Consider the following 14031-nt stretch of genomic DNA (forward strand, 5'->3'; position numbering starts at 1 on the left):
GAAGTACTCACTCTGTATCACTCAAACAGAAACAAATCAGATAAGAATCTTCCTCACCATTAGAGAGTGTGAACTCAATGACAGTGGGCAAATGCTACTACAATGCTGATATTTAGGGGAGAGACTGCTGGAGCTGGGTCCTGCTGATCCCAAATGCAGTGGGGCGAGATTCACTGTGCCAGCCAGAGGCACATCACCTCTCCAAACTGATTCCAAAGGAGCTGGGATGAGGGGCTCAAAGCCCATCCACAGGGCCTGGGGACACCAGAGAATCCCTCTGAGCAAATCTGCTTGGAGCTGCCAGGACTGAGCCTTGCAGGTGACACAGGCACTGAGAGCACCTGGAATACAGCCCAGGGAAACACTGCAACTGCAATCTTCCTCTGCAGTAAGAAGGACAACTTCTGCCTCTCCACAGCTGCCATCAGCATGACATCTGCACTGCTGCCCTCTACCTGAGCAGAAAAATAATGAAGAACTTTCCTGAACAAAGGATCCCTTGCAAAGGTGGGCAAGACCATTCTGATGACTCATTTGGTCTGCAGGCCTCTACATACATTGGGAGCTGTCTGTGCCAGGGCTGCAGGAAGGACACTGACCTCCTGCCACAGTTACAGGAACTGCTGAGTGGTAGAATTCCCCCAACATCTTCAGCAAACTCCTGTAAATTCTTGACCATGGTTCTACCTGGGTCAATCCCTATTCAATGTCACGACCAACCATCTGAGTCCACCAATAATCCCGGCCCCCTACAGCATTCAGCAGAGAAATAGGGTGAAGCTGGCCTAATGTTCTTTGTTCACAACTGGGCCACACACTCTTGGGTTGAGTCCCCACTCAGCAGGACCTGAAGTGGACAAGCTAGCAAACCAAAAAAGCCAGAGATACAGATAGGGAAAGAAAAACCTCAAATTGCCATTTGAAATGAGCACTCATTCAATAAGAAAACAGATTACACACCCACAGCTCCACATTTCTGCAGGAGGGAAGAAGGGAAAAAACTACTGCAAAGAGCAGGAGGGATTATGCTCACCCAGCTCATCATCAGGCTCAGAGCTCCACCTCGTGGGTGCTGGCCACCAGCAGCAGCCACTGGCCAAAGGGCCTGGAGGGCACAAAATCCCTTGGGAATCTGTAGTTCAGCTGGGCTCTCAAGGCCATGGACATGCTTTCTGGTGGCCTTTCACTTATTACTTTTTAATGGCATCCACCTTGCATTTCTCAGCATTGAATGTCTCTTAATGTCCACATCACTGATGGACAAAGCTGCATGCCTGGCAGGGCTGTCTGTGAGCTTCTCCTGCTCTGTCATGGCTCAGGGCTGCTTTGTCTCAGCACACTAGTGAAGGGGAAAACATTTGTCATCTTTGAGCTGAGATGTTGCTCTGATCCTCCCAGAATCACAGCTCCTCAAGATGTGGGCCTGGCACACTGCTGGTCAAGGCACAAGTGAGTGCAGGGAGCCAGGCCAGGGCTTCATGAGCCATGGAAGATGACAAAGAAAGCCACCTGCAGGCTCAGCTGATAATTAAGAATATCTTGGAAAGGGTCCAGCTGGCTACTTTCTTTAGGGTTTGGTTGGCAGCCAGACACATCTTTGTGACGTGGTAAAATGAGAGCTCTGCTTTTGGGGAGTGTGTGAGCTTTGATGTGTGAACTTTGCTCCAGAATCTTCTCCAAATGCCCTTGTACCCACGGAAGTGTTTCCAGGTGCTGCCAGGTGAATATTTCCTAGGTGTTTGCCATTAACTTCAGTTTCAATTAGAAAACTTTAGCTTCTTCACATTTATTGGTGCTATAGAGGGATGGCTTTTTAATTTTTTAAAAATTCTTTTTTCTTCTGTAAATATTTTACCATGGATTTGTTTAAATGATCCTTAAAGAACTACAGCCATTTTACCTTGGCTGTGCTTTAAGAAAAAATACTCATTGTTCAGAGTGACAGTGTCCAGAGGATTAAATTACACCTTTTGTTTTCCAGGGTAGGGTTTCTTCACTTTGCCCATAATGCCTCCAACTCAGCAATGGTCACCACTGTCGTGTTACTGCCTTGAACATCAACTCAGCTTTTTGCACCTCTTTTCATTGAGAGATTTTCTCTGCAGAAAATGTGCATTGAGTAGTCCATGATACATGGTGTTTCTCCAGCCGCTTTCCACAGATCTCTGCCCCATTGTTATTCCTGGTGCACACATCTGATAGAGGCTCCTTCCCAGTCTCTCATGGCTTTGTCCTGGTTTTCTCTGAAGCAAAGGCTGTAGCTGATGTCCCTACAGCACCATGACATTTAGGATGGACTACTTCACAGCTGACCTATGGACAGTGCACATCTTTGGAAGGCCTGAGTCTGACCTGGTGCCTCTGGAAGGATCAGAGCAACATCTCAGCTCAAAGATGACAAATGTTTTCCCCTTCACTAGTGTGCTGAGACAAAGCAGCCCTGAGCCATGACAGAGCAGGAGAAGCTCACAGACAGCCCTGCCAGGCATGCAGCTTTGTCCATCAGTGATGTGGACATTAAGAGACATTCAATGCTGCCCCTGCTGATGAGGAAAACAAACATGACGAAACAAGGCTGAGGAAAAGAAGAACCAAAGGCCTGGTTTATGTGTTCCAAGGAGCTGTGATTGCAGTTTTGGCAGCTAAATGGCTTAGAGCTTTAGCCCAGTCTTCTTGCTCCCTTTTCACCTGGACAAAAGGGCTTAAAAGGAGGCACTGGATTTTGAATGTGTGTAGGAGATTCCAAACACAGGCATCATCTGCCAGTTTGTGGAAATGAAGGAGCTGACAGCTTTGAAGCACTCAGCTGATTTCCTAGTTAATTTCCGTGCTGCAATAATCAGTTCCATGACTGAACAGCAGAATGTTGTTTAAAAACCAAAGTCCTGGCTTTGTGGACATTTAAAAATAGGTGCAGCCAGAAACTCCTTTTCAGAAATTATGGACAAGCTGAAAGTAAAAATGTTCCACTAGTCAGTTCCACTAGCCCACAGCAAGTGCACCACTGATCTGGAGAAAGAGTCCTTGTCTGGGATGTGGATTGTGTGAAAGACTGTCCAGTATGAAAAACAAAGCATCCTTGTAGAAGGCAATATTTGAATTTACAGGAAGGCTTCATGCAGCGCAGATGGAATACCACTCACTGCACCTACATCTTGCAAAATTCAAATGGAATTCCAGTAAGATGAAAAAAAGAAGCTGAAAAAGCCCAGAGCCTGTGAGAACAATTAAATAGGCTTCAGCAAAAATTCATCACCCTGTGAGAGGGTTGACAGTGTAGGAGAATTAAATAATGCATTACATTGGAGGCATCAGGCACAATCACTTTTGAAAGAACAGGAACAACAGGTACAGGAGTTCAAACAAAAAACTAGAATTGCACTCAAGTGAAGCAGCAGATAAAAGCCAAGCCTTATATGAAACTCTAAAAGAAGACACAGAGCACATGGCCATGGACTGGACCTGACAACTTCTCTTCACAAAAGGAAATAGAAAACAACTGTGAGAAAGTCTGCATTTTATAACTCAATCTTTATTTCAAATATCCAAACTTAAACTTCACTTTTCTGTGATTTGTCCATGGAGTGGGTTTGTTGTCTTACTCTCTACATTTAATATTTTGCTAGTTTTAAAATCCCAACCTTGTGCACTAAATTCCCTTGGAAATAATTACAAAAAAATGAAACAACACACAACACACTCTTCATTCCCCCTTATTTAGTTTGGCACAATATATTTAAAATAACTACATGAGACAGAATTAGCATAACCATATCTGAAAGACATTTACAGAGATCAGGTCACAAATGAGAAATGAAGTTTTGAGACTTATCCCAGAGAGTGTGGAATGTTGTAGAGCTTCTATCTCTTGCAATTAAAACCTGCAGTCTTGAAGGACATATCCCTGGTATCCTGATGGATGTGTGCCGTAAGGCAAAACCTGAAAGAAGCTCAGGATACCGTGGCTGGTGCCAGCAAAGAGCTAAATCATCTGCACGCTAAGTATGCAGAGAGAATTTAGCAGGAACTTTAAAAACAGAGCTACAGAAAGTACAGCAGTGCTCAGAGGAGGAGAAAGTGCTTTTACAGGGTACGCTAAGGTGGGTTTTATTCAGTTGTTGTTTGACACACATGCTCACACCTGGGGCTCCAAATCTCTGGGCTTGAGAGGTTTCACAAGAACCTTTCCCTAACCCTCACTCCTTCCTCATTGAGGCAGATGTGCTCCTGTGATGCTCCCCTGCTTTGAAATCTGTCCACAGATGTTCAAATCTTTCTGTCTGTTTGTTCCTCTCCATAATCTGGTGAGGACACGCACATCTCAGCGTGTGGCTTTGGTGCCCATGTGTGCTTTTGATTTTCTGCAGCTGTATTTGACCCTCGGGAGCCCTTAAGCCTTTAAACACATCTGGGAGGCGGGAGGGGATGGGGAAGCCCCAGCAGAGCCCAGCGCTGGGTTCTGTGAACTGTGACCTCACCGTCCGTATCCAGGCAGCTGTGGAATCCTGTTCAGGGTTCCTCCTTGGTCCCAGCACTGGAATTCCTGCGGCAGTCCCAGCTTGTCATGCTGGAGGACGAGCGCCATCGGGACAGCTCCAGAATTCCGCTCCAGACCGTCGGGTGAGTCTCTGCAGCTTTGCTGCGGATTTGTCCCTCACTCCTGGCTTTGACTGTTTGAGTCAGTGCCCCTTCAGATCACGGGTGGGTTTATTCTTGAGCGGTCTCTATCACCTTCAAATGTCGTGGGACCTTCAAATGTCATCCTGTTCCATGCTCTGCCGTGGGCAGGGACACATTCCACTCTCCCAGGGTGCTGCTCCAAGCCCTGTCCAGCCTGATCCTGGACACCCCCAGGGATGGGGCAGCCACAGCTGCTCCAGGCACCCTGTGCCAGGGTCTCACCACCCCCACTGAGGAGCATTTATTCCTCACACCTAAATCAGTGGCCTATTCTGAAGTATCCAGCATATATTCAGAAGTTTGCAAGAAGAAACTGACACAGCTTTTCAGTGACACATCAAACATAATTTCCAAGCAAAACCTTCCTCTGCTGTTTTGTATTGTTAACTATGGAGTTGCCCCAAGCTGCTCTGTGGCACTGGAAGTTAAAGAACTTCTACTTTTTTAACTTAAACTTTTAACTTTTTTAAGTTAAAAAACTTCCTCTGCTGTTTTGTTTTGTTAATTATGGAGTTCCCACAAGCTGCTCTGTAACAATGGAATTTTTTTTTCCCTAAGTGAAATAGCATGCTTTTTGAATTTATCCCTTTGTGTGCTAGTAAGCTATTGATACATATTTTAACAGAGGAATATTTCATATTCAAAATCTTCAGCATTCTCAAGTGACAGTCTTCAGATTTAGTTTTTTCTTCTCCTAGATGTGACTTCAGAGTAATTTAAAGAAGTTTTAAAACTTTAGAATGATGTGGAAGTGACAGAAAACATTGTGATTCTGTAATGAAACAACAATTTTTTTCCCCTGTTCATTATGATATTTTGGTGTAAGTTGCAATAATAAAAAGAAGGATGTTATGAAAAACTATTTTCTTAGTTCTCAGGGCTACATTTTAATGCAAATATTCTGTGCAATTTGTGAAAGACTTAGCAGCCTTTAACACAGTAAGTGTTCTGTTAGGCAGGCAACCTTGGATATTTGATCTACTTAAAAAATCATAGTATTTTCATGTATCTCCCAGGGAATTGTGTAGAATTGTTTTGAAGAGAAGCAGAGTTTGTAATCTTCTTAGAATGTAGCTCAATCTACACAAACATAACATTTTCTTACTGGTATTCTGAAAACTCTGACAGTGGATATTCTACTCTATTTATATATATATTTATTTCTCTACAATAGTCAGGCTTGGAGGACTAGCAATACAATTCTATTGTCTAAAGCTGATGTCAAACAGCAGTCGTGGTAATTGTTCATGTTGGTAGCATGAGTGGTTAAAAAAAAAATCAATATTTTAGTAGGTTGACAAGTAAAGCATGTCTCTGCTAGAGGCCATGATGGTTTTATGATATAGAAGAGAATCTTTGAAGCTTATCAAGTAAAAATATATATGGTTAACTGTGTTCTTAATTCTCCACAGTTTATAGACTTAAAAAACTGCATATAGGATGCAATGAGTTCAGACAACGTCAATTCCAGAGAAGATAAACGGTGAGGTTCAGTTCTGGATTTTTAAGTCTAGCAGTTTAATTCCTGCTCTTTTGGCTTATTTATTTCCTAGATGGCTGAAATGATACAATCCAGGCTGAGGAAGAACCAGATATGGTGTCACACATGCAAGCTGTCATAGAGTGGTCAGGAGGCAGAGACAGTTTCTGCCAGCATGTAGGAGCACTGCCCAGGAGGCACAGGAGGGTTTTTCACACAAATTGAGGTGGCAGAGATTGGCTTGAAGTCTTACCATGACCCCTGCATTTTATAATTTGATAAGGGTTTGATCTTTGGCACAAACTGTTTGTCTCTCTTTAGTCTGTACAAAACTGCCAGTTGTATGGGAACAGCAAAATTCCACAAATACGGACTTTGGTTAGAAAATCAGAATGCAGTCTGCTCCCTCAGATGCAGAAGTTTAGCAAAATGACACTGCTAGGTAGTAAATGAAAGAACATTTCTCTCTGTTGCAAAACTACACTGCATTTTCTGCCAGCTGTGGAATTGAAGCTAGTGAAAAGCTGCTGTTCTGCAATGGTCAATGCTGACTGTAACCAGTGGACTTGTGAAGTGAAAACTGAGAATTTAAGTTTGGAGCTACAAAATACCTTCTGTGATGTAGAACTCAAGAGCTATTTCACCCGCTCATGTGCTTTATTGAAGATTCTTAAAGTCCTGCTAAAACTGGTGTCTTAATAAAAACGGTGTCTTATTAAAAGCTGTAGTTGGTAAAAAACATATTTTACCTCAAAACCAAGGGTTGATGAACTACTAATATATGAAAATGGAAGTAGAAAACATTCTCTGAATTTTGTTAGACTGCAAACTGTGCATGGTTTGAAATGTTTCAGGGACTTTGTGTGGTTTTGTTTTTGAGTGAATCTTCTGAGAGCTTTGTACTATTTCAAAAGATGTCTAATGCTTTTTTTGCCAGTACTTAATATTATCTTCTCTGTTTTAATGCCCTAATAGACATTTTTAATTTCCATAGCATCCTTAATTTGCTAATGCTTGTGGTGTCATACAATTTGTGTGTGGTACAATTTTGGGGTTTTTGTTCTCCCTCACAACCCCCCCCCGCCCCCCAGATTCAGTTAAGCAGAATAGTTAATTTCATAGTTAGTTTATCCTCTGAGTAAATTTTAATGTGTCGTTGCATTATGATTTTTTGTTGGTGGACATTTCATAGGAGAGCTGTAAGGAACAGATTTCTTTAACTCTGACTGCCATAGAAACAAATGTAATTTAATTAAAGCCTTAAAGGTTTTTACAAAAAGTGGTTATTCTCTTGCTTCCATTCTGTGTAGTCTCCATGAAAATGATATTAAACCTCACCAGGTTTAAAGAAGCCAAATGACTCCCCTGCTGCCTACAGACCAATTAAATGGTTACCCTTTCCATAGCTCTTGTTTCTTGGACCAGGTCTTCTCCAGTTTTCAGTTTGGGTTTTGCTTTTCCTCCTTGGTGCTGTCTGGCTTTTAGCTATTTTCAGCTGAGACTGATACTTCATTCATCATCTCTGAATGAAATTACTTGCCTTTATTTCTTCTGTGTTTTCCCCGGAAAGGGAGAAAAAAGGGTCTCTCAAACATATTATATGATGTCACAAACAAGATTTTATTCAGCTTAGAGATACTCTGGCTGTTCAGGTTATACTTATTTCCAAATCTTCTTACTGCAGGAGCTGAGTTGCACTAAAAATAGTGATTTTAGTTGTTGCTGATCTCTTGCTCTTTGAGTCATGTTGCTGGTTTTGGGTATGGCTCTGGTAGTAATTACTGAAAACTAACAATGAGCTTGTGGTTTTCTTGCAGTGCAGGCAGATTTTAATGATTCTTATCTCCTACATTTATTAAATACATAAAATGTGTTAAGAACAAGGCACCTTGTGGAACAATTTCTGATGTTTTGATCTGACAGATGACATCTGTCTTCTTTTTAAATGGGAATATACTTACTATTTATTAAATTATAAAATGTTTATGGTCTGCAGCTAAAAAAGTGAAATTTCATCCTTTAACAGTAGTAATGTCTTTAAAGGCAAGATTTAATCTAAGTTACTGATCCCCTTGTTGATAGCATTTGTGTATCTTTGGCCAGTCAAAAAAAAAATCATGAGAAAATATATGTCAGCAGGTAAATTTTTGGTCCTGAAAAAGATTAATTGTGCCTATACACAAATCTATGGGTGAAGTGGTCACTTTTTCTTTAGAAAGTTCTATTAATTAAATGACAGTACAGTGTTATTTCTGAAAAAAATACTTCATGTAGACACAGGTATGGTATTTTAGTATTTACGTGTCTGTACTATCTGATACCAGTTTAGTGCTTAATTTAATCATGTTTCTTTTATCAGTGTATTTCACATTTATTGCCCAGAAATTTTATCTGGAGAAAATAACTATTGCAGTCTTACATACTTAAAATAATGTGAAAACAAACATATCAAATAATGTGAACACTGGTAAAAAACGTATTTTTTGAAAACTGGTTTTCAAGAACTGAAATAACTTAAAAGTTTTCCAGTTTGAAGTTACTTACAATTATTTAACTGGTTAATAGATACTTTTTTAATATAACTATTTATATGTACACACATATATATGTATATGTACATATTTATGTGTGTGTATATATACAAATAAATTTATATATTCTATGTATAAATTTTTCACTTTATATATAGAAACTTGGTCTTGACTCTTTTGCTATTGTTTGTGGTCACTGAGGGCTGATTCTGCTAATTGCTAAGTAGATTTTGTTTTAACTGAAATAGTAGTGGAAATTATGATTAAACAGGGTAGTTTGGAGGACTAAATCTTCAATTTGTGTTGTGTTTGTGGTCACTTGCATGTCTGTAATTTGAATGTATGTATCTCTGAAGACAAAGTGGGTGAAAGTGGGGTTTTTCCCACATCTGTGCATTTGTTTCATGACAGAGGTGGTTTTGATATGGTAACTCATGTTAAAGAAATAAGACTTATTGTGAAGACAAAAAGCATGCCAGTTGTTTTAATTTACATAATTGGAATTATGTTTTTAAGCCTCCTGGAGGTTAATTATCAAAAATGATGGAAGTTCATTATTGAAAATGAAGATACTGAAAAATAAAAATGAATGTGTTATGCTTAAATCAACTTTGTTAATCCAAAGTGAATCTCTCTTTTAAGTTCCTGCTGCCACATCTCTCATATCTTGCAAAATAAACAATTCTATATAATTCTTTCTTCAAAGAGCAATAGTAAGATGAATCTGCACAAAATAATTTTACTTATGTGAAGGTTTAAAACTCTGGACCCATGACTGGGTAATTGAAGTAAAGAAGCATTAAAACTTCAAAGCAATGCTCATGTTTTTTCAAAACACATTTTTCAGATCAGATAATGCCATTCAAGGGTCACAGTTACCTCAGGGTATAAATCAAATAGAAATGGACACTGTTGAAGATCTGAGAAGAAAACTCCAAAGTCTGGAGAAAATAAATTTGGAATTAAACCATCAACGTGTTCAAGAGGTAAGGACTGGTTTTGTTTGTTTGTTTGCATTATTTTACCCTTGGAACAAATGTAATTTATTTCATTAAGTGCAATTTGTTTCCTTGAAATAATCTTTTCATCAGGTGAATCAAAATCGCATTCAGTACTTGGAAAATAACAAAGTAGCACTGTACAGACATCTTATGCCTGTCCATAGGAACTGATATCACTTTTAGTGTCATTGCTAATAGTTGAAGGTGTGTGTAAGAAACTTGAGCACTACACAACACTAAAGTCAGGCAGAAGTATATTTTGCACCCCCAGCTTTGGAATTCTCAATGTAAGATTTGGTTTGTTTGTTTGAGTGTTTTAATCCCAGTAATTCCAGGGATCCATTTTAGAGAATCACCCCACCACTGATGGAGCAAAGGGAACATGACAAGGGCAAGCCACTGTGTAAGAAGCAGGAATTTTTAAATAAATGGATAGGGAACAACACACTTGGATTATTGGCTGTATTTAGTAGAAAACAGATGAATGAGCACCCACACCAGCTGCCCCTAACAAACTGCTAGGAGCAGGATCGTTGCTTACAGCAGTAATAAAATTCAAACTAAAGAAAATTTTAATGAAGTATTTTCTCACTGCTACTTCATTTAGGTACTAGTTTGCCACAAGAGCATCAGGGAAAGCCCTTGTAATGGGGGTTAAATTATTTCCCATGAATGGAGCTCCTGTTGATAAGGTTGCTGCTGCTTTGTGAATGTTCTGAAGAAATGCATGTTTTACTTTCCACCTTCTTGAGTTCAAATGGCTTGAACGTGGTTTCCTGGGTCCAGTTTTTGGCAGCAGTGACTAGACTACCTTTCTTAGACCAGACAAGAACCCTTTTGAAGCCTTTCCTTTGTTTTGCTTGTTGTGTTCAATAACATTCTGCTTGACTGCTGAACATCATTGGACAGAAGTTTGTGTTACATAGTGAGTTACTAGGTGTCTGATAATCTAGTATCCCAACACAACTGCTTTTCTAGTTGTTAAATAAAATTACCAGAAAATTGCCTGTGGAATAAAATTGTAGCTTTTATTTTCTTAAGGCAGAGTATGTTTGGAAAAACAGAGAGGTATGGTTAAGGTACATGAAAATGATTTAGGAACAGGATCTGTTTGCATTTAAAAAAAAAAAAACAAAAAAAAACAAAAAAAAAAAACCTATTTAAAATGTGCAGTTTCAAATTCAGAGGGGATAAGATGGCAGCTGTGAATGCAATTTCTGAAATATTTATTTTCTAGATATTTCGCCATGAAAAAGAAATAATAAAATTAAGGCTGGAAATTCAGAGAGGAGAAGATCTTCGTAGACATCTGGAGAGTGCAATGTCGTTTGCTAGACAAGAGGCTCAAATACAGATGTATTCTACAGAGAATGAGCTGTGTGATGTAAAAAGCAAGGTTTTGGAACTTCAAGGTAACTTTCAAAAAAAGAGAGAAATCATAGACCAGAGGCTACATCAGTCCCAAGTCATTAAAACAAGAAGAGATTGCAAAAGGCTTTACAGTTACAGCCTTTTTTGAAGGTCTCTTATTTTCCCACGTCTTATTCATCTGCTTCTGTAAGCTCATAAGAGTTTACAAAACCCTTGCTGCCTCATATGAATTAAATATAACCTGCTAAGCCTATCAATACCCTTGCTCCTTACCTTCTGTTATTCCTTCCCTCAGTGTGTACAGAATTGTAATTAAGGTGTCCCTCTCTACTTCCTGCTTATCACTGTGCCAGTAATTCTTCCTTTCCATTTCAGGGGAAAAAAATAATTGAAACCTGTTCATTTGTTTTTACTTTTTTCCAAAAATTTTTTCTCTCCCCCCAGGAGTTCTCATTGTTCTGCTTTTTTCTTTCACCTTTTCAGATATTTCTAGCTTTTTGTTGCTCATAGCTGGCCTCTTCATGTCATCTTTGGTTTTGGTTTTATACAAATAACATGTGTCATCACAGTAGTGTGTGGAAAGGAAGGGTTTTACCAACACATTTTTCCCCCTACTAGTTTTGCATCAGAAACTCAAATTTTCTTAATTCTTCTCAAACAGAGAGATATTTTTCACATTTAAAAGCTGGGGAGATGCTTTTTTTTTGTTACCTCAGTAAGTATAATAGTGTTTAAATTTAGTACAGGAGATGTATTTGTGAACCTTTGGTGTTCACTGAAAAGACTGGAGCACCCCTGGAGTTTGTAACCTTACAAGGGTGGAAGGAGACTCTGAAACTTGAACGTACACCTATACTGCCAGTTTTTTTTAAAGATAATAAGAAATCTGAACTTCCATTCATTTGGAAAACACACAAATTACAAAACTCTTGATTGGTTTAAATTTCTCAAACTGTTTTTTGTTTGGTTGTGGTTTTTTGTTTTGTTTTCTTCTTTGGTTTTTTGGTTTTGGGTTGTTTTTTTTTTTTTCCCTGGTGTTGTTTTTATTGTGAAAAATACCAAAGAAGCCAAGTAGTTGTAATGTTGCTTCTCATTTCTTTTTCAGTTTTTAGCTTACTGCTTCTTCTTCCTGGTCTCTTGGAGCCTTGCTCACCTCATGTGGTGTTTTTGATACAATCTCAACTTCTTGGACAGAGCACCTCACTTCTGGCCTGTCTTTAGTATTTTCTCCAAACTCTTGTTCTGCTGTTCTTCTTGAGGCTTGACTTCCTGACATTTGACAGGTCTTCCCCATCATTGTGTCCGCTAATTCTCTGTGTTCTCCCAACACGTCTCTTCTGTTTTTTTCACCCTTCTCCGGCTAGGAAGAAACTTCAGAAGAATGGGATGAATTTGAAGTAAAAATCTGTTAGAAAGTGGTGATCACATAAATGCCAACATAGCTAGTTGTACTCAGTAACCACAAAAGCTAATACAAAATATTTTTGACTGAGTTTGTGAAATGAAGCAAAGTTCTTAGTAAAACTGCTTTTAGGAAAAGAACTCTTCCTTGGCATTTAAGCTTTTACAGAGAAGTAGATCCAGTATTTCCCTATATTGAGGCAGATGCTGGTGTGAAGATTTAAATCTCTTGAGCAGCAGTAAATTTCCCCAGAAAAGCCAAGCCTTTGCTCATTAGCCCAACCTGCCTTAGGTTTTCCTAGAGTCACTTTCATGTGACAGGTGTCTGATTTTACTGTTACTTAAACTGAGCTTAAAATTAATTGATACAGACTGAAGTATCTCATAGAAATTTGGGAATAAGCTAACCAAGTGTTGCAGAAAAATGTAATTAAGCTCCCCATGCTATAGAGGCCTCACTTGAAAGAGTTGAATTTTTATTCCTTTCCAAAGGGAGAAGAGCTTTAATTTGTAGAAATCTCCAAAGCATTTCTATGTCCTTGCATGAAAGATGCTACAGGAGCACGAAATGTGATTGTTTCTCTGTAGTGAAACTGGAAGTGTTACTGTTCCAGTGTTTCACAGGATATTGCAATACACAGAGGAACTTATGTTCATCATACTTTTTTTTTCTGAACATGCTTGTTTGCAGTGCTATTTGTCTATTTGTCTTTATATTTTTTTTGTTTTTGTTTTGTTTTTTTGTTTTGTTTTTTTGTTTTTGTAAACATCAGTACTCAGTGACAAACATCAGCAGAAAGCAGCTGAGACTGAGAAAATGGTTCAAAGTGCTCAGCGGCAGTGGGAAGAGGAGCAACAAAGATTTGCTGTGGAGAGGGATACCATCCACAAAGTACACCTATCTGAACTGGAATTCCTTTTGAAAGAAAAGGCTGGAGAAGAAATGGCTTGTCAGGTATGATGGAAAGTTCCATGAGCTGCTGGAACTGATGAAAGTTTTTTGGGTGCAAAGTGTGTGTGGGTTGGAGTTTTCGTGGTTCAAAGGGGAAAAAATCTCCCCCAGATAGGTAAATGCTGCAGAATAGTTCTGAAGATTACAGCTTTATGGAGTTACACTTAGTGTGTACTGCTGGTTTGGGGCTTTGATGGTACCTGGCTGTTTGTCATGGTGAACACGTAAGCCAAGTTATCAGTACACAGTGCTAGTGACAAACAGAGGAGCTTGTGGACAGGACCTAAGGTCCTTCTCAAAACAAGCAGAAACACAAGCCAGTTTTCATTCAAAGCTGATTCTTGTAAAGATAGGGCAGGATATAGGCTGTGAAGAAGCCTACTTTTAGACAGAGTTTTCTTTTTACGTTGCCAGGTGCAGCAGGGTAAGCTCTGAGTTCTGGCTAACAGTAAGGGGCTGAGTTAGTTTGAGGAGGCTCTGGAAGGGTATTGCCTTCTGTTGTGTACAGTGTTTTGTAGAAGCTACCTTCAGAGAGTTTAATGCTGCAGCAAAATATCAGTGTTGAAAAAGTATGTTATGCTCTGTCAAGTGATGTTTGTCCTTGAAAAAGGATAA

General features: G+C 39.3%; 1 protein-coding gene across 4 annotated transcripts in view; it reads left to right on the plus strand.

The window, feature by feature from the left end:
- Positions 1-4483: 4483 nt before the first annotated feature.
- Positions 4484-14031, plus strand: part of LOC135289292 (mucin-17-like) — a 66330-nt gene continuing 56782 nt past the window's right edge. For 2 of the 4 annotated variants that reach the window (XM_064402786.1, XM_064402789.1), the window contains exons 1-4: positions 4484-4620; positions 9539-9677; positions 10930-11104; positions 13238-13419. In XM_064402786.1, coding sequence (XP_064258856.1) covers positions 4565-4620; positions 9539-9677; positions 10930-11104; positions 13238-13419 — 552 coding nt within the window. In that variant the 5' untranslated portion in view covers positions 4484-4564. Of the gene's footprint in view, positions 4621-6092; positions 6164-6233; positions 6387-9538; positions 9678-10929; positions 11105-13237; positions 13420-14031 lie in introns of all 4 variants that reach the window. The other 2 variants (XM_064402787.1, XM_064402788.1) reach the window with 2 other exon arrangements.

This window comes from Passer domesticus, chromosome Z (genome assembly GCF_036417665.1).
Source record: "Passer domesticus isolate bPasDom1 chromosome Z, bPasDom1.hap1, whole genome shotgun sequence".
In the NCBI taxonomy this organism is placed as follows: domain Eukaryota; kingdom Metazoa; phylum Chordata; class Aves; order Passeriformes; family Passeridae; genus Passer; species Passer domesticus.